The 27,500-nt window shown below is 35.6% G+C and overlaps 1 protein-coding gene across 1 annotated transcript in view; it reads right to left on the bottom strand.

Moving 5' to 3' along the window:
• The window catches only part of LOC122801311 (unconventional myosin-VIIa-like), a 951,466-nt gene that overhangs the window by 438,399 nt on the left and 485,567 nt on the right, over nt 1-27,500 (bottom strand). Inside the window, 1 exon segment of the mRNA XM_044070855.1 lies at nt 2,525-2,605. Coding sequence (XP_043926790.1) covers nt 2,525-2,605 — 81 coding nt within the window.

Here is a 27,500-nt window from a genome sequence, read left to right as displayed (position 1 = left end):
TAATCATTTGTCATGACTCTAGAATATAGCAGAAGGTCTATATTAGAACATCGAAGTTTCAAAACTTCGAATGTTCTAATATCGAACACTATTCAGCGAAAGCCGAAAACATAAAACATACAGAACAGCAAATGTTTTCCTAGGGAAAAAAACTGCTGTTCCAAAACACATACACACAACACAAGCACACCAAACAAACAGCAATCCACACACATACACCTAAAATTTTACACTTAACCCTATACTAAACTATATACACACCACTAACAATCCACTTACCTTAACCCTAACCCTAAGGTCCGTCACTATTGCACACACACCTCACCTGCGCGCTAACCCTAACTCACCTACTCCACCCTAACCCTCACGTCCACACAATCGCACACATACCTAACCACGTCCACACAATCGCACACATACCTAACCCGCACCCTAACCCTAACTAACCTAACCTGCACTCAATCGCACACTTACCTGAACCAGATCTGTAACTTTCCACCACAGTGCTGAAAATATCAAAGCAACAGAAACGGACAACCAAATTCTTTCCCTAGGAAAGAATTTGGTTTTCTGTTGCTTCGATATTTTCAGCTTTCGCTGAATATGGTTCGAAATTAGAACATTCGAACTTTTGAAACTTCGATGTTCTAATATAGACCCGATAGCAGAGATAAAAGTCATGTGCATGAAAAGGCACACCAAAAAGGCCAACCTCTTCTTCAGAGGTGACAACTTTATTCCTAGGAGAGGAACCAGAAATTGCCATTATTAGGAACCATCTATGAATGTAAGGGTATTCCCTATCAAGGTTTACTGATATGTCTGGAGATGGCTCACATCAAGTCCTGGAAGCACATATTCATCTACAGACCCTTTAGATTTCTCCATATGGGGGAGTTATATGTTTGTTTAGATTAACTTGTCTTGCCTTCCTACATACTCTCTTTTTTAGTTTTGTTTGGCTCCTTTCGCTATACAACCATCAAACTCCAATCACTTATGAGCAGCTAGTTTCTTCACCTCACTATTATCTTTAATTTGGTGGTAGTGGGGGGGGGGGGTGAGAAATTTGAAAGTCAAGGAGGTTATGGTCCTTGTCTTTGCAGAGGTAGAAGAGTTTACTTTTATATGCATCTACATCAGTGTCCCCTTTGATGGCACTGCACTGCCTCCTATGTTGAGGTATTTGTGGGTGCATGCTTTCATATATCTGCATCCCTTGCTAGAACACATGAGCACTCCTTAACAAATACCTGCTCCACAAGCCCCAGTACTCTGAAATTGCAACATCCAGCCATTCACTGGCAATGTTTCTGCTGCAGGACTCTGATCTTTCATACCAGGATGGTTGGGCTGGCATCAGCTGATAAAACCCATACTTCCATGGCTGTCTTTCTCAACACTTGGGTCTGCTGCCTTTAACTTGGAATGGATGGAGAGCAGTAAGAGCAAAACTCCCTGCACCATGGAGCGGGCTTACCTACACATATCCCTTTAGACAAGGCCACCAGTTGGTTGAGATTGTTGCTTCATTAAGAAAAGCTCATGGGCATTCTGTCTTTCCCCATCATATCTACTTTCTTGACTTTCTTTAGGTACATATTCAGTGTGTTTGTAACACTTCTTTTGACCATATCTGGCCATGACTAAGCAGGGAACAACAGAATTTGCTTTGGAAGTCATGAGCCAGGCTTTGAATACAGTGTGCAGTCTCAATCTAATGGCTAAAGATTATTGCCATGGGGCTTGTGACAGTGGCCTCAGTGAAAACACCAGCATTAGTGTAGTTGTCATCTCAACTGATGTGGACGAATTTTATTGCTTGCGCCTCTTGATAGCCTCCAACTTATGTTTGCTACCCAGGTCTCAAATAAATAAGAGGAGTACAGAAGATAACCAAGCTGTACTCATATTGACCTTTTGTAGCAGAGTTGATGAGGATGCAACTAAGTTCTTTTCAGAGTTACAAGTACCTTGGATCCTGTGTCATCTCATTGTCTGTGTGTGCCATTTGAATATTTTAGTGATCACTGGCTTGTTTTCAGTTAGCAGCCTGCCGTGGAGTTAAGTGGAAGGACTGTATCAGCAGTTAAGTCAAATCTTCATGTCCACAACATTTACCACCCTCCTGCCCTACTACTCAAAGAGATTCATCATTTGATTGGTCTTTCCAGGAGGAGACAAACTTGATCCACTTAGTGCTGAGCAAACACGCTAACTTGTTTCCTACTGATGACTGCAAATTGGACAAAATACTATCAAAATGAAGTTGATATAGGAGTCATCTTCCAAAACCTGACTCTTCACTGCATAAGAAAAAGTTTACAGTTCATTAAAAATGTAATGTCTTCAATGTATAATTAGAAATGAACATGTTTACTGAAAATTCCAAAGATTTCTTACACAATCTCAAACAGTTGTTGCTGCCGAGAACCTAAGACACCTGGAAATTGATTGGGATGAAATAAGAGATCATATATGTCAAATCACAGGCAACCACTAAAAGATAATGTGGAAACAGCACCTGTTCTTTTCTTCGAGCTTCCTCCTTAGCCTTTTTGGCTCCCATAACTTTTTGAAGACGTCTTTCTTCTTCAATTCTAAGCTTCTCTGCAGCCAAACGGTGTTCTTTCTGAGGATAAACAAACAAAAAAGAAATCAGCAGTGCTAGTGTTCACATTTTGAATCTTTTCATTTATGTTCTGTATATAGACATACCCATATTTTCATAGCAGTCTGCAATTAGCTGTTTCCTCTGTGACGATCTACGAGTTCCTTTCTGGTGCTATATGTCATTTTCTTTTACCCTGTCTATGGGGCTGTTTCTAGGGAATTTTTACTCCAGAATGAAAGCTGAAAACGTGCCATCCCTTCCAAGCTAATCTGTACATCACTACCCTAGTACTTGTTACTCCAGCACTAGGACAACTTCTGTGCTTGCTCAGTCTACAAATACTCCTGACTCATAAAAATTATAGAACTGCTGAAGCTTTGTTTTAATAATGGTTTCCTACAACATAAGGTCCTACACTGACCACCAGAAAATTAGCCTGGCTGCACATGAATTGAGCAATAACCCATGCCTGGGTATGGGTAATGCTGTATTTATGCACAGATGGTGTGGTTTGGTCATGAGGGCGAAGCCCGAGTGACCAAACAAAGACAACCGTGGGTAAATCCAGCATAACCCACACCTAGAAGTGGGTTATTGCTATTATACAATGACAGTATTTAAGAAAAAAAATACTTACTTTTCTTAAATAATGTCCTTGTATAACGGCACCATGCTGTCCTTCCGCTGCTGGACAGCTCGGCTTTGCCATGATGATGTACTGCACATGCATTTCGAACTTGCGTTCCTATGCATACCCAGTACATCAGTGCTTGGGAAAGTAAGCAACAGAAAAAAGTAGATCTCCATTGCTATACTTGTTTTTTTTTAAACCCTTAAAATTAAAGAATATTTCTATGGAAAAAAGTCTGAGCGACCGGACCTTTTTTCCGTTGTATATACTTAATGGGCATGATATTTGGGCTGGCCAATCAGTGTGCTCATTTTACGATGTTACCAGCCAGTCATTGTATAATTAAGCAATAACCCACGCCTGGGTGTGGGTAATGCTGGATTTACCCATGGTTGGTGTGGTTTGGTCATGAGGGGGAAGCCCGAGTGACCAAACAAAGACAACCGTGGGTAAATCTAGCATTACCCAAACCCAGAAGTGGGTTATTGCTATTATACAATGACATTATTTAAGAAAAAAAAAATTTACCTTTCTTAAATAATGTCCTTGTATAACAGCGCCATGCTGTCCTTCTGCTGCTGGACAGCTCGGCTTTTCCATTGCTGATGTACTCCACATGCATTTGGAACTTGCGTTCCCAAGCATACCCAGTACATCAGTACTCAGGAAAGTAAGCAACGGAGAAAAGATCTCCGTTGCAATGCTTTTTTGCTTTTTTTTTTTTTTTTTTTTTTAAACCCTTAAAATTAAAGGATATATCAATGGGTGACTGGACCTTTTTCCGTTGTATATTCTCAATGTGCACGCTGATTGGGTTGGCCAATCAGCGTGCTTGGTTTACAATGTTACCGGCCATTCACTGTATAATGGTTTTTAACTACTTGACTGTGAAGAATTGAGCATGTCTTCTCAAATGCAAGTCAAGTTAGAATGTGCAATACATCTGAACTTCAAAGAGTTTAAGATAAAAATATTCACACCTACTTTTACCAATCAGAAAAAAGTATCACACATTTTTTTTAGTTCCAAGCCTGATACCATTAAAGGATAAAGTTTACATTAATGTGGTCTCTCTCTCTCTCTCTTTCTGGGAAATGTTTATTTGCCAAAAGTCAAAAAGCAAAGCTAATTCAAATAAAGCAAAAATAATATATATTATATATAGTGTAAAAGATAGTAATAAATAGAATAGCTCCAAAAAAACATTAATAACAAACTAAAAGTAAAAGCATAAAGATAGTAAAAAAAAATAAAACATCAGGAAGGTAGTAAAATAGCAATAGTAGAGTTTTTTTCAAGTAGCAGTAGTTTGACTGTATGAAAAGAGAGTTTAATAGTACTATTTCAATAAGAATATAGTTTGATGAAGGAGAGTAGAGAAGAAGAGAATATTTAGTAGATAGAAATACAAGTGCAGAGTAGAAGAGAGAAAAAAAGAGAGGGTAGAGTAGAGAATAAAGAAAGGAGAGGAGAAGGATGTAGAAGAGAGAAGAAATTTTATGTAGATTTATATTATGTAGAATAAGTTAGTAGAAAGCTAAGAGAAATTTGTGGGACAAGGATTTGTTTTGTTAGAGTAGAACAAGAGAGAGAAAAAGAAGAGCCAGAAGGGAGTTCCACTTCCTGGAGAGAGAGTAGGAGAGAAAGGAGCAGCAGTTTTGGTTATTTGATTGGTGATGTGATTAAAGTGCTAAGGGAGGAGAGATGTTTGGGTGTAATGGGACATGGAAGGATGTTTGCAGGGCTTTTTTTTCTTTCAGGGTTAAGAATACATGAGCAGTGGTTAGTTGGAGGTAGTCTAGTTAGTTAGGAGTTTGTTGGGTCAGAGAGTTTGGGGGAGGGAATGGAGAGAAGAAGTTTTAGATTTGGTAGCAAATTTAGAGATTTTATTATAGCAGATTTCGAGTTTAGTGGAGATGGAAGAAAGGTTAGTAAATGTAAGCTCAAATATCATTTTTTAGCAGTATAAATGATTTATTAATAATATAATGAACAGCCTCCCTCATGTCAGTCAGTGCTTGTATTCAGTTATCAACAATCTTGGCTCTGTTAAACATGCATATCCAAACATCACAATTAGCTAGTCTATTCATTCTTGATCCCATGTTTGATTTCAGATTGTATTAAACAAACATTGTTAAACACACATTACAATCTATTTACAATCTAACCTGAGACTAGGAATTGATTAGTGACCATATTATTTTATTTACTCTCTACTACAAGTCTAAACATCTGCACCAGTGACTTTTCATCTCATACGGGAGTCTACGTTATTAAGCAGACATATATTTTAGGTAGCTTGCCCATGTCATCATTGTCTTCCAGCTCAGATTCCAACAGAACATCCAGTTTAGACCATTGTCTTACCATGAAATAGTGTTTCTGAATTTACTAATCTCAGTTCCACATTTTACTCACTGTAATCAGTTTTTCACCTCTCTCATTGATGGTTTGTCTTTGTTTTCATTGACTAGTTATAGCAATGTCCAGTACTAAAGATAGCAAAGCTTTTACTTCTAAGGGCATGTTATCTTACCCCAACTCAACAAAAATATCTGTATATTCAAGATAAATTATCTTCCAACTATAAGGCTTAGCATATTATACAAGTATTTTGTTGTACTGAAGCATCTCCTTACATTCCCAGAATATATGCTCCTGAGACTTCTTTCTGCGCCATCACATTTGATAGTAGGCATCTTATCTACAGTAACAATGGTGCAACAGGCAACAGACTTGCCTTTGTTATTGCAGACTGTGGGTTCTATTCCCACACCAGGTAGATGGATTGCTGTCAGTGCAGCATAAGGGCGGTGCTGCTCTCCTGAGTGCATCATCCTTCAGATGAAATATATTTTATTTTATTTATATATTTTACATTTGTTTACCGGGAGAGTCTGAATGGACACATGTCCTTTTTCAGCGGAGGCCTGGGGAGAAAAGCTCCAACTTACAAATAAAACACACAAGGAATAATATGTATACAGATAATACAAACAAGAATCACAACATAACATAAATTCACACTAGAGATTCTAAGTATACATTTCTAAAAGACATTTGGGAAACCCTAGTATATTATTTATACTTTTAGTATATAGTTCTGTAAGTATACAATTCTGTGAAGACATTTGAGGATGTATTAGCAGTATATTATAAAACAGTTAGCAGAATGTACAATAAATAAGTCATTTGGGATGGAAAAGAATGTCAACACTGTATCTCAGTGTAGAAATATAGGAACAGTACATGCATATGTTTTACATTGTTTATGTTAACTCTAGATTAGTATAATGTCAGAAGAGTGCATAGAAATAGAAATGTGAGAAGAAAATGTAACTAGAGGAAGTGACTGATGCCTAGCTACTTTATCAGCCAGAGCATGGACATATTAATTTGCTGACTAGATGATTTTTAGTGAAGTTTTAAATAAAGTATGGGATGATAGGGAGGTGAGAGTGTTTGGTAAGGCATTCCAGAATTTACCTATGTAGTTAGAAAAGACAAAATCCCCAGCTTGATTTTTAGTTGTACTAGTTTGAATAAGGTTTTTGTTGAGGAGCGAAGAGATCTGGCAGAGGCATAGGATTGCAGAAGTGTTTGTAAGGCAGGTATTTTTTCAGGGTCAGATCGGATTTTTGGACCATTAATAGTTTTGTGTAGTTTAAGAGAGGTGGGAATTCTAACCAGTTAAGTTGCCTGAGTGCTAGGCAGTGATGAGACCTAGCAGGTGTGTTTGTGGCAAATCTTGTTATTTTATTGTAGCAGACTTCAAGTTTTTGAAGTTCAGTTTTTCTAAGGTTAGTGAAAATGGGGGTCACATATAGTAAGGTAGAAAGAAAATGGGTTTGAGCTATGGCAATTCTGGTATTTTTTGTGAAAAAGTGTTTGTTTCTATGTAGCGTGCCAAGTTTTTTGCTTACTTTTTTAATTGTCTGAGCTATGTGAATATCAAATCTAAGTTTATTGTGAATTTCTATGCCTAGTAATTTAGTGTGTTGTGAGGGAGTTATGCAGGTGTTATTGTGTGAGGTAATTTGGAATATGTAAAAAGAGGGAGGGGTTTTGTTAGGGGAGAATACTAATAGTTTTTTTTTTAGGGTTTAAGATTAATTTAGCGTTTGTTAGCCAGGACTCAACTTTGTGAAATGCTTTCTGGGTGAGAGTTTCTAATTCAGGTAGGGATGGTGCAGAACAGATCACATTATTATCATCTGCATATTGGATAAGAGATACATGAGTGGTGGCCAGATGGAGGTTGTTGCTAAATAGAGAGAATAGAAGTGGACCTAATATGGAGTCTTGTGGTATGCCTAGTTCAACAAGTAATAAGGCTGATAGGGTCGTTTGCCATGAGACTGCTTGTTGTCTCCCTGTAAGATAGTCTTTGAACCATGCTAAAGAGGAGTTACTGAAGTGAAGGTCAGATAGGGTGTTAAGAAGATGGGAATGAGAGCCCATATTGAATGCTTTAGAAAGATCCAGGAAGATGGATGAGGTATAGAGATTATTGCTGTTGTGAAGATTTATGGTGTTAGTAAAAGATATCAGTGCAGTTGCTATGGAAAGACTTAAAACCATACTGGGTGTTGGTGAGGAGATTGTTATTGAGCAGATAGGCAAATACCTGTTTATGAATTACTCTTTCTAGTATTTTAGAGAGTGGGGATAACATTGCTATTGGTCGGTAGTTGTTTAGTTCATTTGATGGGCCACCTTTATGGAGGGGTATGATATAGGATGTTTTCCAGATGGGTGGGACCTGTTGCTTAGCTATTGATCTGTTGATCAATATGGATATAGGGTAGGCAATGACATCTGCTGCTAATTTAAGCATTCTGTGGGTAGATTGTCAGCTGTGAGTGTTGTTGGCTATAGTTTTTTTAGGAGTTTTTTAATAGTATCTGTGGCGACCAGTTGGAGTGAGAAGGTGGGAATGGTAGTAGGTGAGGGGAGTGAGGAATTGTTTATTGATGGGGTTTGCTTTTTTGCTAGTTCCAGGATGGTTTCTGTAAAATATTTATTAAACTGAGTGGCTGTATTTTCTGCATTATTATTATTGTTATATGGGGGAGGGGTTCCTATTTTGCCTGGGTCAAGGATGTTATTAATTGAGGACCAGAATTTTTGTGGGTTTTTGTGATATTTGTCCTGTATATTGGTGTAGTAGTTAATTTTGTCTTCTTTTGTTTGTTTTTTTTGCTTTATTCCTAAGTTCCCGGTAAGTTTGACATGTGAGTTGGGATCTATTTGTTTTCCCGGAAGACCATGCCTTGTCCCTTAGCCTGAGAAATTTAGTGTTTCTTTTCTTAACCAAGGGGCATAGTTAGATTTGACGAGTATAGTTCTAATTGGTACTTGAGCATCAAGAATGGAGAGAAAAGTGGTGATGAAGTGTTTTATTGCATCCTGTAGGGGTAGGGTTTTTAGGGTTGACCAGTTACAATGTTTCAGAGTGTCTAGAAGTTTACTGGGGTTCGGTTGTTTTTTATTTCTTATATGTAGCAGTACAGGTTGATTGGTTTGCATTGTTTTCTTTCTAATAAGGTAAGCGGGTGAGTGATGACTGACACTGTCAGGCAGACTACCCGAGAGGAGATAGAGTGAAGGGCTGTTTGTTAGCATCCAGTCTAGGGTGGATTGTCTATCAGAATTTTTGTGAATTCTAGTTGGTACCTGGATGAGTTGAGTGAAGCCATGAAGGTTAATATGATGTTTAGGATGAGGAGAGTTACACTCTGCCCAGTTAATATTAACATCCCCTATAATGAGGAAGGTTATTACTACACCAGTGTGGTAAGTTTTCCATGGATGAGTTATTGTCTCCTGGTGGCATGTACAGTCCTATGATAGGTTTTTTCGGGGGTTGATTTTTAGTTTGGCATGTAGTATTTCAGTATTGTTAGCTTGAAAGGGTATCTCAGGAAGGGTTTCTAGGGAGAGCTGATTTTTGCAGAGTAGGCCTACACCACCGCCTTTTTTATTTAGCCTATCTGAGTGTATAATGTTGTAGCCTGGGGATAAGATTTTTTTGTTATCTGTGCTGGGTTTTAACCAGGTTTCTGTGAGCAGAGCAATGTCTGGAGTGTAGTGAGCTAGGTTGGCATGGAGTTCATGGATTTTATTGCTTAAGCTTCTGATATTCATATTTAGTATTACTAAATCTGATTTGTCAATAGTGGGTATGGTTGACTTCATGTAGGTATTTGTTTGATCAGAAGGGTCAGGGGATGATGTCAGGTAATTGTTGGTTGCCCTAGGTTTGGGTGTATGTCCCCACATAGGGATAACTTTGACAGAGTTTGGAATAGGTTTTTTAGATATTTACTAATGTCTCTATCATATTTTAGGGATACACTGGTTGAGTTAGGGTAGTGAGGTTTTGTCAGAATAGCTTGGGTAAAGATAGAGTAGTTAAAGATGGAGCTAGTTATGTAAAAGTTGACTGTTTTGAAGGTGGTGAGGTGTATATTTGAGGTGGAGTGAAATGAGGGAGGGTTGGAAGGGGTTGAGTGAAAAGATGTGGAGATCGTAGCAATTGTTAGTAAATTTAGCAAGGCCAGGAGAGAGATGGAGTGGTATTTACTTTTGTAGAGTGGCTGGTCTGGCAAATATCTGAGTGGAATTGAAGGCTGTTTATATTTCCTTATTTTGGGGACTTTGGGTATTAAGAATGCTAGTTTATATTTTCTTATTCTAGAGTATAAGCCACTCTGAGAGAAAGATAGTTTTTTTGGTACAGGTGAAGGATAGTTGTATGTTATGTAAGGGAGGTGGGCAAGAGGGAGAAGTTAGAGTTAGTAATGGGAGGAGATAGAGATGGAATGATATGAGGTAATAGAGCTACGTAAGAGGGAGAGTATGATTGGGTGGAGGGTTTGAGGAATATTGAATCAAATTGGCTGAGGGTTGTGTCTATGGGTATAAGTCAGGTGAAAGCAAGGGTGGGAGGGAAAGGGGGTAGGGTAGAGGAGCAGAGTGGCACCTGAGCGAAGTGAGGGTGGATCGGAGCGGGCTGCACCCCAGTTCTCAAACCTGGTTCTCAAAAAAAAAACAATCTGAGAGACAGTTTGCAGGTAAGGAAATTAATCTAGAAATATATTTATTTATTTATTTTACATCTGTTAACATGGAGAGTCCAACTGGATATGTCCATTTTCAGTGGAGGCCCAGGGAGAAAAACTCCAAAACAATATTATAGTTAACAAATAAGACAATAAGTATAACAGAACAGCTTATTTTACAACATACAAGAGGCACATTTCTTACACCGTAGAAAATTTGGATCTACAGTTGAGTGTACAGTTAGACTTCCTGTTTAAGATGAGACTTTACATCAAAGTTATGGACAATAGATGCCTGTAGTTAAACTGTAAATCTAATTGAAAATAGCAAAAGTAATGAATTACTGACCAGGGGTAATACAGGAGCATAGTCTTTTATTCAGGAAGTAGATTTTGAGTAATTTCTTGAATTGGGTTGAGGAGCTATTGCATGTTATGTAGGCAGAAAGGGAGTTCCAGATTTTAGAGATGTAGTGGCTGTAAATGGATTTACCTGCCACATCATTAAATTTGGTTACCTTGATGAAGTGTTGGGTGCTTGATCATAAGGATCTGGTAGTGGTATAGGGTTGGAGTAGTTGTTGTAGGGCTGGGGTGTTGTCAGAGTGATGTATTAATTTATGTGCTAATGATAGTTGATTGTATTGAAGTATTAGTGGGAGTTCTAACCAATTAAGTTCTTTGAGGCATTCACAATGGTGGGTTCTAGGGGGTGATGCTGTGGCAAATCTAGCTATCTTATTGTAACAGCTTGTGTATCCTAATGTTAAAAAAGTCAAATTGTAGATAGGCTAGTGAAGAGGGACAAAAACAAGCGTTTTTGTGCTTTTGCTGGTGTTACTAGAGCTCTGAGAGAGACCCTAATTTCAACTGTAACTTCAGTAGTGCCAAACAGCTGTCATCCTAAGTGTAGCAAGAGGTAACAGTGTTACCTGTTGCTAGCTCCTTTAATTTACAGGATGCAGAGTTTGTTAAATAAATTTAGTAGAGTCGCTGATATAATTACGAAATTAGGAGGTCTGGAATAGATTATTGGTGCTTAAACATACAGGGTATATCAGGTTGCTGCCTTGTTTCAGTCATGTTCAGGTAGATTAGTGTTTGTGAGCGAGTAGTGCTGATATGACTTTGCAGGCATGGGCTGCTCGAGGAGTTTCTGGGGCTGTGTTACTAAGAAAGAACATTTAGAGACAGGAATAAATATGTAGAAAGAGATGAGGGACGCAAGCACTCTTAAAATAATGACAGAGCTTTTTAGGTATTGTAGTCCACAAAACATGTCTTACAGGGTATATAACATTCTCTATCTAGTGGTTCACAATGCAGTACAGTTAAGTTTCAGACACAGTGAAGTTAGTTACTCTGATAAAGATATACAACAGTTCAATATGCGCAGTTCATTTACAGGTCTGGAGTTCCTTGAGTTATCGTAACAGTTTGGCTGTATTATTAGGTCATTCAACTGGGCATTTTTAGACTATTAATTTAATTAAACAATTTCAAAACAAGCTAAACATTCATTAACTGTATGGACTTAAAATTAAAACAGTGCAGACAATTACTGTATATTTGTATTAAAAACACCACAAATGGGCTTTGGCTGTGACATCGTATCCTATGTATGCTAGTACACGTGGTTGCTTCACCCGTAGACAAGTCTGTGGTAGTTTCCAACCTCTAAGAACTTAGGCTTTTAGGTATTTAAGTATAAACACCTTAGTCATTCTTTCAGTTGTAAAGGTATTTAAATAATATGATTACAAATGTTTTATACTCACGGGCTTTGTAAATATAACTCAGTCAGTTAACTAACATAAATCTCGTGAACTATAAATAAGTAAATGAGTTCACTAACATAAATCTCATTAGCTATAAATAAGTAAATGATCAATGTCTCTTCTTTGTGAAACTATAAACTCCACAGCTAGGCTATCACAGTGCAGTCAATTACTGAGCACACAAAATAAGTGAGTGATTCGCCAGGACACTAGCACCATGGTCAATTACAACTTTCGAAAGCAGTGCTTACTTGAAATGTAAGGGAATGCGCACCTAGTTTGTCCTATAATTGCTAGTAGTAGCAGTTAAAATGAGCCATCTTACAGACCTTGAAAATCTAACAAAGTTAGTTAACTGCTCTGAGTCTTACGGACATTGCAGTAATAACATAGTTCATTCCCAAACAAAAGCAAATCATGTGGTCATATAGCGTTCGAGCCTGTAGTGAAATTAACTATAGTTTTTCGACTCACAACAGTTACATGTGTCTGATGTAGTGAGCACTTAATATAAGATACACGTACTTTTGCAAATTAACATCTGCCCATAAATAGTATGGTCTAAAAATGGGAGTTACTGTTGTAACTTAGTTCTTTTGTGAATGTTAGGACTATCTGAGTTTCACTAGTTAACTCATGTATATCTATAAGTGGGTCGAAAGCAGTTTTGAGCAATCAATATTATTGCAGTCCTTCACAGTAAATATTTATGCAAGTAGAAAGCAAAAAAACATAATAAGTAAACAATTAGTCAAAAAACACTAGTTCAGCAAATATAAGATTAAGAATTTCCTTACTGTGAGAATGCTCTCACTTCAGGGTGTGCAGCTGTTTTGGCAATTCAAAGATGTCATCAGGGGTTGATAAAGCTCTGGCAAGCCACTACTGGATGTGGGGGGGGGGGGTAGGGTGAATATATAAAACCTAGATCCCATCTGCTTGAGTTGGTTGTAGCTCAGGTGGATGTAAAAGATCCCATGGCAGACATGAAGAAGAGTAGAGATCCTTTATTTACATGCAAAAATAACTCTTATTTCTGAAATATTTACATATTTATATATGTACAAATGTATGAATATACACATCTGTTTACACATATTCATAATGTCTTTTACAATTGTACTAAATTTTCATGCCTATTAGGCACCCACTCCTTTTTCTATACCCACCATCTGATTTTGCTTAATATTGTTGCTAAAATCCATTTACCATTAAACCTAATTTCATTTATTCTCTCATTCCATATAACCCATATAACATAAAATAACTTTCTATTATTTTCACATATTTTTTACTTCTATTCTTATAATATCCATATTTAATCATGTCCATGTTTATTTTATTTGCTTCTTTTGAATCTTCTTTTTATAATTTTCCGCAAAACAGTTTTATTCTTTTACATTTCAAAGCACATGTTCTAGAGTTTCTTCTTCATGACAATGTAAACACATTATATCACTTTTTATATAGCATATTTCCTTTTACTATTAATGTCACCAGTCCCCACAAAAAATCTTGACATTCTACTTTCTGATTGCACCATTTGCTTCTTATCTTTATAGCTTTAATTATTTTCATCTGTTAGATTTTCCCCCATGGTTTTACATAGTCATGTTTTATGATTACATTTTTATACCATACTTTTCTATCTTTTTCTATATCATCAAATTTTTATTTTCCACAAAAATATATATTTTTTCTTGGTAACATTTTACTTCTTCATTTATATACTCTTTTTCACTATACCCTAAAGTTTATCATACTTATATTTATACAATTGTACTACTAATCTCTCGTCTTTTTCATTTTTTCACTTTAACACTTTATACAAATTTAGTGGAGCAGCATATATCATTGATTTAATTAACCCTAACTGCCTTCATCTTTATTTAAATACAAAACTCCATTTTTACTAAGTTTAATCTAAACCCCTTATAAATAAAAACATTATCTGCAATAATTCCATTTAAAATAATGTTGGCAGCATAAATACACTTGCTAAGTATGTTATTTTTCCCATCAGTACTGAATTTATCAAATAAGTCATGTTTGCTATATATCTTCTATTGCTTTCCTCATTGAATTCTACTTATATCTTTATTCCCATATTTTATATACCCCGTCTTTACTACACCACCTAAACCTTTACTTTTCTCTTTATTTAAAGCCATTCTTATCATCTCTAGACACTTATTTGTATAAATTATTACTTCTTCTATCAAATTTTGTTTTTGCAATTATTATAATGTCATCTGCATATATGTTAACAAAACTGGAATTCTTAACCCTTCATGTGTTATTTGCCTCACCTCCTTCATTTTCTAATCAATTTCATATACTATCACATTCATAACTAATTCAAAGAGTATACAGCTCACTGGACATCCCTGTCTTACATTACTTTGCATATGTACCTCTTGGCTTAACCAACCGTTTATATATACTGACATGCATAACTTTCTTACTTATATTACATTATTTCATTATTACTCATATGATTTCATGTCCAATTGTGTCAAATGCCTTATTAAGGTCTCCTGTCATGAGTTTTGCTTCTTCTTTTCTGTTCAGAATATCATCCACAGTTTCTCAACTATCATTTATAATTCTTGACATCTCTTCCCCTTTATACTATATATTTTGACTTCCATACTATTTTCCATTTTAGTTTCAAAACTCTTTTGCATTATTTTTATAATGATCTTGTAATCATTATTTATTCAATACAATTCATCTCCAGTTTTTAATTGTCTTCCTTCTTCCACATAAATTTAAGTATTCTATTACATAATTCTTTACACATTTAGCCATTTATTCAAAATCTTTAAAAAATATTTTTGCCAATCCCTTACATTTGTATACATTTCATACCCTATTCCATCTGTACCTGCTTATTTGTCCAAATACTTTATCTAGCTCATTTAAAGAAATGTACTCTTCCAATTCTTTATTCTCTTTTTATGTTAACTTTTTTACTTTCCATGTTTTTTACTACCTTCTTTTTTTCTTTAAACATTTCTTGTACATACTGTATTACACTATTCATAACCTGTTCCTGAATTTGCTTTAGTTCTACTTTTACATTTTTTAATTCCTCTAATTACACTATAGTTTTTCTTTACTAATCTGCTTAAGTAACTCAATTATTCTTCTTTTTCTTGTAAAAATATATTTACTTATATAACAATATATAACAAGTCTTGTACTTTTCTTGATTTTTTCATTCATTATTTTTCTTTGTCAGTGTACTTTCTATCATTATGTTCTAAATCTTCTAGTGCATCATTATGATGCATCATTATAGCAATAACCCACGCCTGGGTGTGGGTAATGCTGGATTTACCCACGGTTGGCGTGGTTTGGTCCCGAGGGCGAAGCCTGAGGGACCAAACAAAGACAAATCCAGCATTACCCACCCAGAAGTGGGTTATTGCTATTATACCATGGTGTTAGTTTGTTTTGTATTATGTTTGTATTGTTGTTATTTATGTTTTTGTTTGCTTTTTTTGTATTCTTCCACTTTTTGTGAGATAAAATAGTGCACACTTTCAGTTTGTGTTTATTGTTTATTTCTGGTTTAATTTAAATACATGTTATTTTTTAGTTTTTCAGGAAATGTTAGGAAAGGGCTAGGTGGTGCTTGGTATAATATAGTTTAAGCAGTGTAGAAGTTTATAATGTGTAGTTATGTTTTAGTAGTTATAGGTATGTTGAAATGTGGTGTAGTTTTAATTTGTATTAATTTTTTTAAAATATGTACTTTTACTATTTGGTCACTAGATGGTGGTGTTGTATGTGCTTTTATTAGATGTATGCTGATGTGGACGCTTATGGTGTGTGTTTTTGACTTTGAGGATGTGTGATGTGTTTTAGTATGTACATTTTTGGAGTTGTCTGTGTATAGGTATTGTAGGGAATATAGGTAAGTGAATGGTTTTATGAGAATGCTTGGTTTTATTGTGTTATAAGTGGTGGTTATGTAGTGTGTGTGTGATGTATTTGCGACTGCATGACTTTTTATTTTTTTAGTGTTCGAGGTGAGGGAATGAGGAGTGTAGTATGGAAATTGGTTAGTTTTCTGTGTTTTCGTTAAATTGTTGTGTGTTTTGGGTATTAGATTTACTTTACTGTTTATTTGCTGTCGCCGCATGATATTTAGCGACCGGACTTTTGCGTTGTTTCTTGTAGGATTTACTATGTGCACGCTGGTTGGATTAGCTAATCAGCATGCACGTTTGTTGGGTTTGCGATGTTCGCATGGTATAATGTTCATTATTTTACATTTTTCTTTCTCTATTCTTCTCATATCATATTACCAGTGTAAAAACATTTTTTTTTATATTTTCCTTAAATATCATCCACTTTCAGACCAAAGTTTATAATGTTCTCATAGTAATGTGATCTTTCCATAACTGTATTACTAATCTCTTTCCTTCTTCATTCCATGCTTTCTCATTTATCCTTTTTATTCCTTTGCCTATTTTTATATATAGAATAAAAATCAAAACTTGAGGTGAAAAAAGAATAAAGGAAATGCAAGCTGACACTAGTTTAGCACTTTTGTTTAATAGTTAATTTGTTGACCTTCATCAGAATAAAACTGCATTATAATCAAACCATTAATATAGTTTGCTATAGGCGATAAAAACACATTTAAAACCATGATGTCATATTCCTAATTAGCCCATTTTAAAACACAACTTATATTTAAATTCTTATTAAGGCTTGGGAATTCCTTGCTTTCCCTTATCTCTAGCCATATTGCGAGATGATCAGAAAATTGTGTTTCAACTACATCCCCTTCTCCTATAACTAAAACTTTTGATACTATAAAATAATCTATTTCAGTTCTATACATACCCCTTTTGTTTGTTTGTTTATCTTTTTGGCTTTTCCCTGTTAGGTGTCACCACAGCAGAATTCCGGTCCACTAATGATTGGCAGTAGATTTTTATGGTGCTGAGTTGCCAGCCCGACGGCCAACCTTCAACGAAGGCATGCCCATTCACGTATGTCTTTTGAACATGGGGAGGACATGCAGACTCCACACAAAAGGCACTCCAGCCAAGAATTGAACAGGAGAACCTCTTGCTGTGAGGCAACAATGCTACCACTGCATTGTAAGTCTATTAATTTTTGTCCCAAAGTTTTAACTTACCACATCTTATAACTTTCATTTCCTTTCTTTTTGTGCTTACCTCTTAAATCATAATTAAAATCTCCTGTTATATAGCTGCGGTGGTGGTGCTGTGGTAGCGTTGTTGCCTCACAGTAAGACATTGTCCTGTTTGACTCTCAGCTAGAGCGTCTTCTGTGTGGAGAATGCGTGAATGGGCATACCTATGTTGAAGGTTGTGCATCAGAGCTGGCAACTCGGTATGTAAAAATCTACTGCCAATCATTAGCGGACCGGAGTTCCGCTGTGGCAACCCCTAACCGGGAAAAGCCAAAAGACACAACATCACTAAATAGTCTAAAATCTGATGAAATAAGCTTTCTCTTTCTTTACAGTTAGTAAAGCATATAATGTTATAATTTATATACTTGTTCTTTCCATTTGAAATCTACAACAGTTAATCTTCCCATTTTTGCTAAAGTTTACTTTATTTCTACAGAAAAGAGCTACTCCAGAACATCACTCTTTTCCCAAATTCCAGATTATCTTTCCTCCCCATAGTTTCTGAGTTTGTAATTTTGTTTGTGCCTTCTAATATATTTCTAATATAATTGCATCTACATCACTTGTATTACGCCACTCCAAAATTTTTATTCTTCTTACTATATTGTTAATACTATTCACATTTACAAAAGGCAATCCAAAATTGTAATTTTTCCTTTGATTTATGATTTCCTAAGCTCATAGCTAATTATTAGGCTAGCTTTCTTAATAGGCTATTCTAAGCCTAAATTAAACACTGTATCTTGTGTCTGTAAGTCAAATAAATTAACCATTAGACTAAGCCCCAGTCCTTAGCTGTATATGTTCTTTTTCATCCATTAGTTTTCTTTTTTCTTTTGTACTTATCCCTTTAAATTTTATTTTTCTGATTTTTACCATTTTACCAATAGAATTCTTTTTTTCATTTTACTTCCTCCCAATTTATGTCTTCTTCGTCACTTATTTCAGAACCTTCTTCTATGTACTCTTTATTTTTCTCCCATCTTTTTTCTTCTATTTTTGCTACTTCTAAAATTTTATTTATCTGTTCATTTTCTTCTTTTTCCTTTTTCTTACTCTTATTTTCATTTTTGCAATCTACCTATAAATGTCCAATTTTGTTACAATTTATAATATTTCAGTTCACAGTTTTGCAGCATGTCACATTTTCAAACAAATATAACATTTTCTTTTGTCACAATTAATTATCAAGTGTCCTTCTTTTTTACACACACACAAGAAACATGTTTTGAGTTGTTCCCAGTATTTTACAATACCCCTATTCCTCTCCACATTTATCATGTTTGGCATATGTATAATTATTTCTTTTTCTATGTTTAACACATTATTACAGTACCAGGCATCAGTTCATAAACCCCTTTTGTCATAAACATTTGCAGTGTTCAGTATTTTTTGCATAAAGCTTTCAAATGTACTTTCAAAGTCTCTTTTTCTACCTCTGTTCAAAATTGTACATAAATCTTCTTTTTTGTTTCCCTGTTAAATGCTTCTATCACATGAAGATTCCATGGGTTACAGTCTTTCTTTTTTCATATTCTCCAAGAAAATTTTCCATTGAAAAAACAGTCTCAAATATAAATCACAAAATGTCTCTTCATTAATAAGAATAAATGATCTTATCTCATGTGCTTTTAAACCCAAAGGAGCAATTAAATTGTCCCACATTTTATACCTGTTCATTTATTTGGATCAAATTCAATAACACCTACACTAAGTGTACAAGACACATATTCAATAAAATTCTTATCACATTACTGTGCTTTCTAGCCACTCAGAAAAATTACAATAAGTGAACATGTAGTCTACACTTTGTGGTAACCTTTATGAATCCCTGTCAATATTTAAAGCTGCAAGAATATCAGTAGGAAAACTAAAAATAGGAGGAAGAACATGTGCGTTATGTCTGTTCACTCAGATCAGTGTGCACTTAGTGTACTCTTAATGTAGGCTTTATTGAATCTGGGCCTTTGTCTTCTTTACTTTGAATCCTTACCATGTACTTCTGTTTTTTATTTTCTTCTGCCTTCTTTGCTGGTACTTCACTTTTGCCTTCATTTAGTATCTCTGCATACGTTTTCTTTTCCATCTCACCACTATTCTTCAGGATTGTCTCTGCATCCTACTTTTGTATTTTCTCCGTAATGTCCCCCCAGGAAACATCTCCTTTATTTTCTGGCCCACTCTGCACCACTACCATTTTTAAGTAAATCATTCCACAGCCCTACTGACTGGAGGGTTGTAATTATGCATCCATCGTTGGTGACTCATCTCTATCAAACAGGTCTCTTTGAAACATATTGTTCATTATTCCCTTTATTGTTTTTAGCAGTCTACTATCTCCCTTCCTTAAGTTTATTTCTCTTCTTGTGTAACTACTTTTAGTTCTAAGCCAGTATTTTTCCAGAGCTGCGCTCCTGCATTCTTGTTTATTTTTCTCATTATTTTGCTGATCTCTGGTTGGTGGGTTAGCCTTTGGACTTTGCATTTCAAAGTCCCTAGAAACATCCTTACATTACACAGTTGCTCAAACAGTCAAGTACATTTTTTACTGTTATTACCATTAGTCGGGTGAAGGTGATATTGGACTAACTCTCCTAGTAAAACTGTGTCCTAGAGCAAAAAAAGTCAAGAATTTCATCTAGTAGCACAGAGGTATTTTAAACTGAATTGTTCCTTTTACTTATCACTCTCTCTCTCAGCAGATATATGGCTGTTTAAGTTCTGTCTCTGGTTGTTTAGTTTCTTTCTCTGTTGCTTTGCCAAGCTTTCAACCCACTTCATTCACCTACACTAAGCTTGGTCTCACTCCACTCCTTGACCCTACTCACATTTCCCACCCACCCCCTTATACTCTACATTTATACTTCCATAGCACCACCCACATATTTCTCAAACCAATACCATCAGTACCCTCCAAAAGAAAATAATTGATAGAATTACTCCCAGTAGTAACACCCACTCCAGTTTACCACCCGAGACTCTTTCTCAAACTGTCTTAATCCTTGCCCCCTTTAACTATCAAACTACATCTCTACAACTCACCCACTACCCTCCTAACATTTCCTAATCCTAATTTACAACCAAAATAAACCCAAGATAAATAAGATGCCCCTAACAAAGATTATTTTATTATTCCTCCTCACTCTGCTAGCCTTTATCACCAATTATCAAATCCACCTCCTTCAAATACTTAGGACTTCAACCAATCCTCACAAAGAATATCAACATATACCTGGCCTGTCTTTCTCCATAAAACCCTATGTCTGCAAACAAACCATATCCCATTTATCTATAAATATCTCAAAACTAAATAACCAAATTTACAATCAAATGCCAAACCAAGACTAAAATGTAACTGGTCACACTCTTCTCTCTGTAAATTCAAACAATTAGTGGAGATGTTCACCCTATCCCAGGTCCCACTGTTCATAAAACCATCACTTCCATCCCCAAATAAATCAGTCACCTAATACATCAAAACAAAAATCAGAATCCAAGCTCACCATACTAAATATGAACCTAAGAAGTATGTGCAGTAAAATCCATGACATACATGCCGACCTTGCCACATGCACTACTGATGTCGTCAGAGCTACAGAAACCTGGTTACAAAAAGAAATAAAGGATAATGAGCCCCCCCCCCCCCAGGATACAGTGTACTCAGGCATGACAGACAAAATAAGCATGCAGGTGGTATAGCAATTGTCTATAAAAATTCCCTAACCATCACCATACGTCCACAGGAAATACCCAGATTTAACAATGCTGAAGTTCTAATAACATTCCTAAACATTAACAATGGGTAAACTATGTGTTTAACAGCAATTTATATACCACCAGAGATTAACATTGTGTTACTCTGAAAGCATCTTTTATTGGGTATCCCAACAAATTAACCATGAAACTAAAACACTTTGAGACTTAAATATAGATTGGCAACTCATAAATTACACTACTCCCACTGAATCCATAAACTTGTACAACTTCAAACAATTAATAACCACACCCACTATAATCAATAAAACTTCAGGGATACACTTGACATTAGACTGGATTCTTACAAACAAATCAGACAAATTGACAAAATGTACACTGCCTCTCAAGACAGCATAAGTGACCACATACCATCCTGTGCCATTAGAACTCACCATAACCTAGATAAACATATTATCTATAATCAGTTATTAAATACAACCAATTTCAGGAAAGATATTTTCAGGGAAACACTAAAATAATATAACTGGAATGTACTTAGAACAATGGCAGTAGATACTGCTGTAGAACACTTTAATAACATATTCTTACAGACATTAAATAATCTAGCACCTCAAACTAAAAACTACTTCTGTAGCTGTAAACCGGCTACCATCAGACTATCTAAAATGGCCACAGAAGTCATAACCTTCCCTGTGTCCATACTAATTAATAGGTCCATAATGGAAAGATAAGACCTATAACTATGGAAAAAATCCTACTTCATAACACTGCACAAAGATGGCACATCTACAGAGGTTAATAATTACAGACCAGTAGCAACCCCCCCCCCAAAAAAAAAATATTAGAGAAATGTATCCATATGCAGCTGATGCAATATCTAACCTAAGATAACCTTCTCTCAGAAACACAACATGACTTTAGGCCCCAGCACAGCACCACTACTGTTCTACTACATTTTTCTGATATAATAAACCAACATAGAAACAATGATCTGCTTATGTCCACCATGTTCTTAGACTTGTCAAAGGCATTTGATACTGTTTTGCATCAGCAGCTACTAATCTGACTCTCCTCAATAGGACATTCACAATACACCTTGTCGTGGTTCCTCAGTTACCTATCTGGAAGGCGACAAGCTCTTAAATGGCAACAAACCTACTCCTCCATTCAACCAGTTACTACAGGTGTCCCTTATTGGTCTACCCTGGGCCATCTCCTATTAATATATTTATTAATGACCTCCACACCTCCACTCAACATGTTAGTTTAGTTCAGTATGCAGACTCAACATTAATATGCTCCAAGACATTACCCCAAAATCTTTCTCCTCTGTTTAACCTGGCTCAAAGGATCAAACCTCCTACTCAACCCCAAGATAACTAAGTTAACCCTTTTTACCTCATAAAGTTGCCAAAATCAAAAGCAATATTTTACCATAAAGTTAGCAAATAATACTGTCATTGAACCTGTAACTCCCAGTAAACATCCAGGCAATATGAAAGATGGCAATCTCAAATATAAACTGCTTATACTGCACACCATTAACTTTATACAACAGATACTAGGCTCCCTTTATAGGATCAGTGGATTCCTTACAGATACTGCAACAAAAACTCTAGCCACCACCTCATTGCCAACTCTCTTATGTGCTGCTCCTATCCTAACAAACTTAAACAATACTCAAAGAAAGAAACTTGCCTCCTGCTACAATAAAACTGCTAAATTTGCCACCAATCTCCCTCATAGGACCCACCATTGTCACAGCTTAAAGCAATTAAACTGGCTTAAATTACACAACTACCTAACATATCCACAACTAACTACAGCACACAAACTCATTCATCATCCAGAAAAATGCCCTGCACTACAAAACTTATTACTGCCCTACTGTCCAGCAAGGGAACTCCGTGATATTAACAAATTCTTATTACTTACAAATAGGTCAAATAATGTTGCAGGAGAATGTCTCTACTCCCAATATGTTGCTAAACTCTAGAATAGTATCCCCACACAAATAAAACTCTCTGACAAACTCAATAGTTTTAAACCACTGCTTAAACAACATCTTAACCAGTCCTGGTCCTGCACAAGCTCATCACAACTGTTTTGACCAAAAACCAGGAAAAAAAACAACAATTCCTAAATGAAAATGGTTTTTGGTCAAAGAGTTTTTGGTAAAAGCATGTGTGTTGTGGTAAAATAGCTACAGAGGGGGCTAACAGTATTCAAACATCCTTGAACTGCTGTGTGGATTTAACTGTGGACCCTGCAGCTGCTTGTTTCATTTACAAGTTCATCACAAGGTTGAGACGTTGTTTTTACCATGTAATACTCTCCAGATACTCTCCTTAAACAGAATACTCTCAAACTTTCACTGAAATGACACAACAGTTTTTATACATAACTGCTGCCTGTACAATCTATTAAGTTGCATGTGGGCTTTGTCTTTAGTAGCTTCTACTTGTGTAAAATCTTTGAATGTATAAATGTAAATAGAAATGCAATTACTCTGTATATAACTGGAACTTAGTATAATGCAGTGTAAATGCAAATGGAGCTTTTCTCTCCAGGCCTCTGCTGAAAATGGGTACGACCCAGTCAGAATTTCCCAGTAAAGAATGACAAATAAATAAATCAATATCCTCAGAATCCTGCACACATTCTTTGGTCTTGATATTTGCTTTCTCCTTCATTTTGTTCACCATTCCATCATCTCCTTTTCTCTCCATTTACCTCCCTGTTTTTCTGGGCTGCCTCTGCTCCTGGACTGGCAACAGGAAGTGCTCATCTAAAATGGGTCCCAATCTCAACAATGAAGACTAAGAAAAGTTCCCTGATGCTCTAGTCAAATTTTCCCAAATAGTATAAATACCACATCAGGTCTTCCCTGAAAAGATCCCACTAGCCTAGTTGGACTAACCTGGTAAAAAAAGGATAAATAAAATAAATACATCTTTTTCAAATCTTATAGGGATATAAAAATATTTGTAAAAATCTATGCAAGCATTCTAAATTTTCTTGATCTAATTGCATATCTAGGATTAATACATATTTTCCCCTGCAACTCGTCAGTAATATGTTTATTTAATTGATCAACGCTTGCTATTTTCCTTTATAATGTATTGTGTTCTCAAATCTAATATTGCTTTATATTCTCTACATATTACTTTTTTCTCTTCTGCCATTTCTGTTCTAGCCTCATTTATAATATCTATTTGTGTTTTAACAAAGTTACTATCCAATCTCTCCATGTCTTCCTTCAGATCTAACATTAGTTTTGTATAGATATGTTGATCTGAGTTCAATAACCCAGACAATTTGCTTCATCTTATTTTATTACCTCACCTCCTTTACTTACCTGCTTCCAAAGTCTTGGTTCTTCTTCTTAATTAAAATGGTCATGCTATGCTCTCCTGTGACTTTTTTATTAATGTATTTAGTATAAACCTATTTGTGCTATTCCTTTAACTTAGAGACTTGCTTAATACTTTTATGTGTATAAGGCTGTAGATAAAGTTGTTTATATTTATTACCTACATCTGCCCAAATGCCCATGTGCAATCCTGTTGTCACTACATTGGGCAATATTCCTATCATGCCTTTCCATTTGGGCATATTGTCTATATCCTGAATCAAAAATATTAATCTAAATTATGTGACCTTATTGTATACTTCCAAACAGAGGTGTAGCTAAAGTGGGGTGAAGAAGGCAGCTGGCTCTAGGGTAAAGAGTTACAAAACACAATAGCAGATCCCGATTTGTCTTAAGTGCATGCTGGCATTTAAAAATAAATGTCAGTATTACATTTGTGGTCAGAACTGATAAACAGTGGTCTGTGTGTGGTATAAACTGTAGTAACAGCTCCAGTGTAAATGAAGAAAAGAGGTTTTTTTTAATTGCTTCCCAAGTGTGAGGATAGCAGATTTTTTTGTTTGTTTTTAATGCTTCTCAAAGTAAAGTTTGGTCGAGGGAGCAGCACCAGGTGTAAAACTAACTAGCTACATATCTACTTCCAAATCTGGAAACCTCAAACTATCTTGTTCCTTTGTTAGTTTAGGACTCCCAATTGCATTCTTTCCTTATTTGTATCCCAAAGAAACCCGTTAAATTCCTTTCTGATATCTGTCTCTCAGTTGATGCATATAAGTCAGATCTACATAAAAAACAGTGTGATGAAAAATCTTATTATATATTTTATAAATAACAGTTTCCATAGTCTTATCTTTCTTAAAATATTTTGAGTAATTACTTCCCACATTTCTTTAGCTTCTTGCTTAACATTCCATTTCAACCAAATCTCCAAGTATCTCATCCTGTCATGACCCTACAATGCAGGGAAACTCTGTAACATAATAAATTATAGTCTTTGTTTGTTACTTGATGTGCTTTATATCCTACTATACTATTAAAATATTTCAGTGTATCAATGATAATTCCTACATAATGTTCATTATATTATATATGAAAAAAGGGCTATGTTCTTGTTAGCATTTCTCCACTTATTTCTAATGTTCTTGTCTTATGTCCCTGGCTAATGGCTCTAAATAAAAAGCAAAGTGTAAACAAAAAAATGGCTGCAAAAAACAACTAAATACTAAAATAGTTTATTACAAAGACATCCACTGGTTACCAGTTTCATTCAATACACTGAATGAAAGCTCTTAACACTGTTATAAAACCCTACAACAACCTAAAAAACCTTCGCTCTTCTAACAAAACACTGATTCAAACTTCTCTATCAAAGAACACAGCAGGTGACTCTATATTTTCTAACTCAGTTGGTAAGATATGGAATCAACTTCCCCCTGACTTAATATCCCAAACATCCATCACACTGTTTAAAACTAAACTAAAACACTATCTAACCAATCACTGGTTATGCTCGTGCAACAACCCAAGCTGATCTTTCCAACTCCTCACACAAACCGCATCCTTACACTCCTCTCAGGTAGATTTTTCTTTCTTTTTCAGTGTTCATGCTGTCTCTTATCTATCGACTATACTCCTATCTACATTCCATTACTAACTTTCTTGTCACTTATCTATCAACTATACTCTTCTCTACATACTACTGAAAACTTTTAAACAAACTCCTTAATCTCTGCTGTATCATACTACCCATTCCAGTATTTCTGTATCAGCTATATCTCCTATTACCTTACTTTCTCATTTTCCGTTTTAATGTCTTAAGTATTTTTTGTGCTTGAAATACCCCAAGTATTGTGGAATATGCTTATTGTGCTTGTAATAACTTATATATTGTGTTTATATTTTTTACCATGTATTAGATAGCGGAGCTTTTCTCCTCGGGCCTCCACTGAAAATGGACATGTATCCAGTTGGACTAGCCCGGTTAACAAATGTAAAATAAAATAAAAATAAATAAATGTGTTTATAATAAATTATTTTAGTATTTAGTTGTTTTTTTCAGCCTTTTCTTTTTAAAATTGTTTTTATTTTGATGGTAGTTTGTGGAGTGCATGGGTCTTTTGTTTTAGTATTATAAAGCAAAGTGTAATGGAGAAAGTAGATATCCTGACTAGTTCCTTTTGCAGAGGTAAACACTCACCACTCTAGCTTAACCTCTTCTGTAGATATTAAATATTAATATTGACCAAGTAAGTGGAAATCCAAATATTTCAAGGGATCTCTTCATAAATTCCCACCTCATTCTTCTAAATGTTTTTTCAACATCCAGACCTATTAGCATTATTATATTACTGTTGTCTAATGCATCCTTTTGAATCATTAGGGTTCTGTTAATATTGTGAAATGTTTGCCTTCCTCTGTGAATCCACTCTAATCCAGACTTATTATTCTTGGTAATATCTTTGCCAGTCTCTTTCCCCAAATTATCAAAAACACTTTGAAATAGGTTTGTATGACTATGATTCAAGGGAATCGTTCTCCTCCTTTTAGAAAATTACCACTATTAGTTCTTTCCAAGTCAAAGACACATCCCCACCCAGACAAATATTGTTAAAATGGTCTAGCCAGACTTCTATATCCTGTTCCTTCTTTTTCTACACTTCAGTTGGAATTCCATCATCCCAGGGGTTTTAGCACGTCTAATTCACTTTGTCGAAAAATCTATTCATCGAATACCTTTTTGTCAAACCGTATTTTTGTCGAAGCCTCACTCCATCAAATGTGCATTTAAATGAATGTTTTCCGAGGGGAAAAAACGCTTGGCCAACCAACCAAGCTTCACAAAAATACATTTTAAAACCCACCCAGGTGGGGGCTGTGCCCCCCCCAAGTAAATACACCAACTCCGAGATCACACTACAGTGGGGAAAAGGGCAAATTCCGAATGATAGCCCACTGTTTCTTTTCCCTGTGAAAATTTTTGCTTAAATGCATATTCGATGGAGTGATGCTTCAATGAATGCAGTTCAACAAAAAGGTATTCGATGATATAGAGTTTTCGACAAAGTGAAGTAGACCTGGTTTTACCTGAATTCTGGTTTCTTGTTTCTTCTTTAATTTCTGTTTCCTTTATTTTTGATGTTA

The sequence above is a fragment of the Protopterus annectens genome, chromosome 4.part1, assembly GCF_019279795.1.
Source record: "Protopterus annectens isolate FY-2018-M chromosome 4.part1, PAN1.0, whole genome shotgun sequence".
Classification (NCBI taxonomy): Eukaryota; Metazoa; Chordata; order Ceratodontiformes; family Protopteridae; genus Protopterus; species Protopterus annectens.
This window is presented reverse-complemented; position numbering and strand designations above follow the sequence as displayed.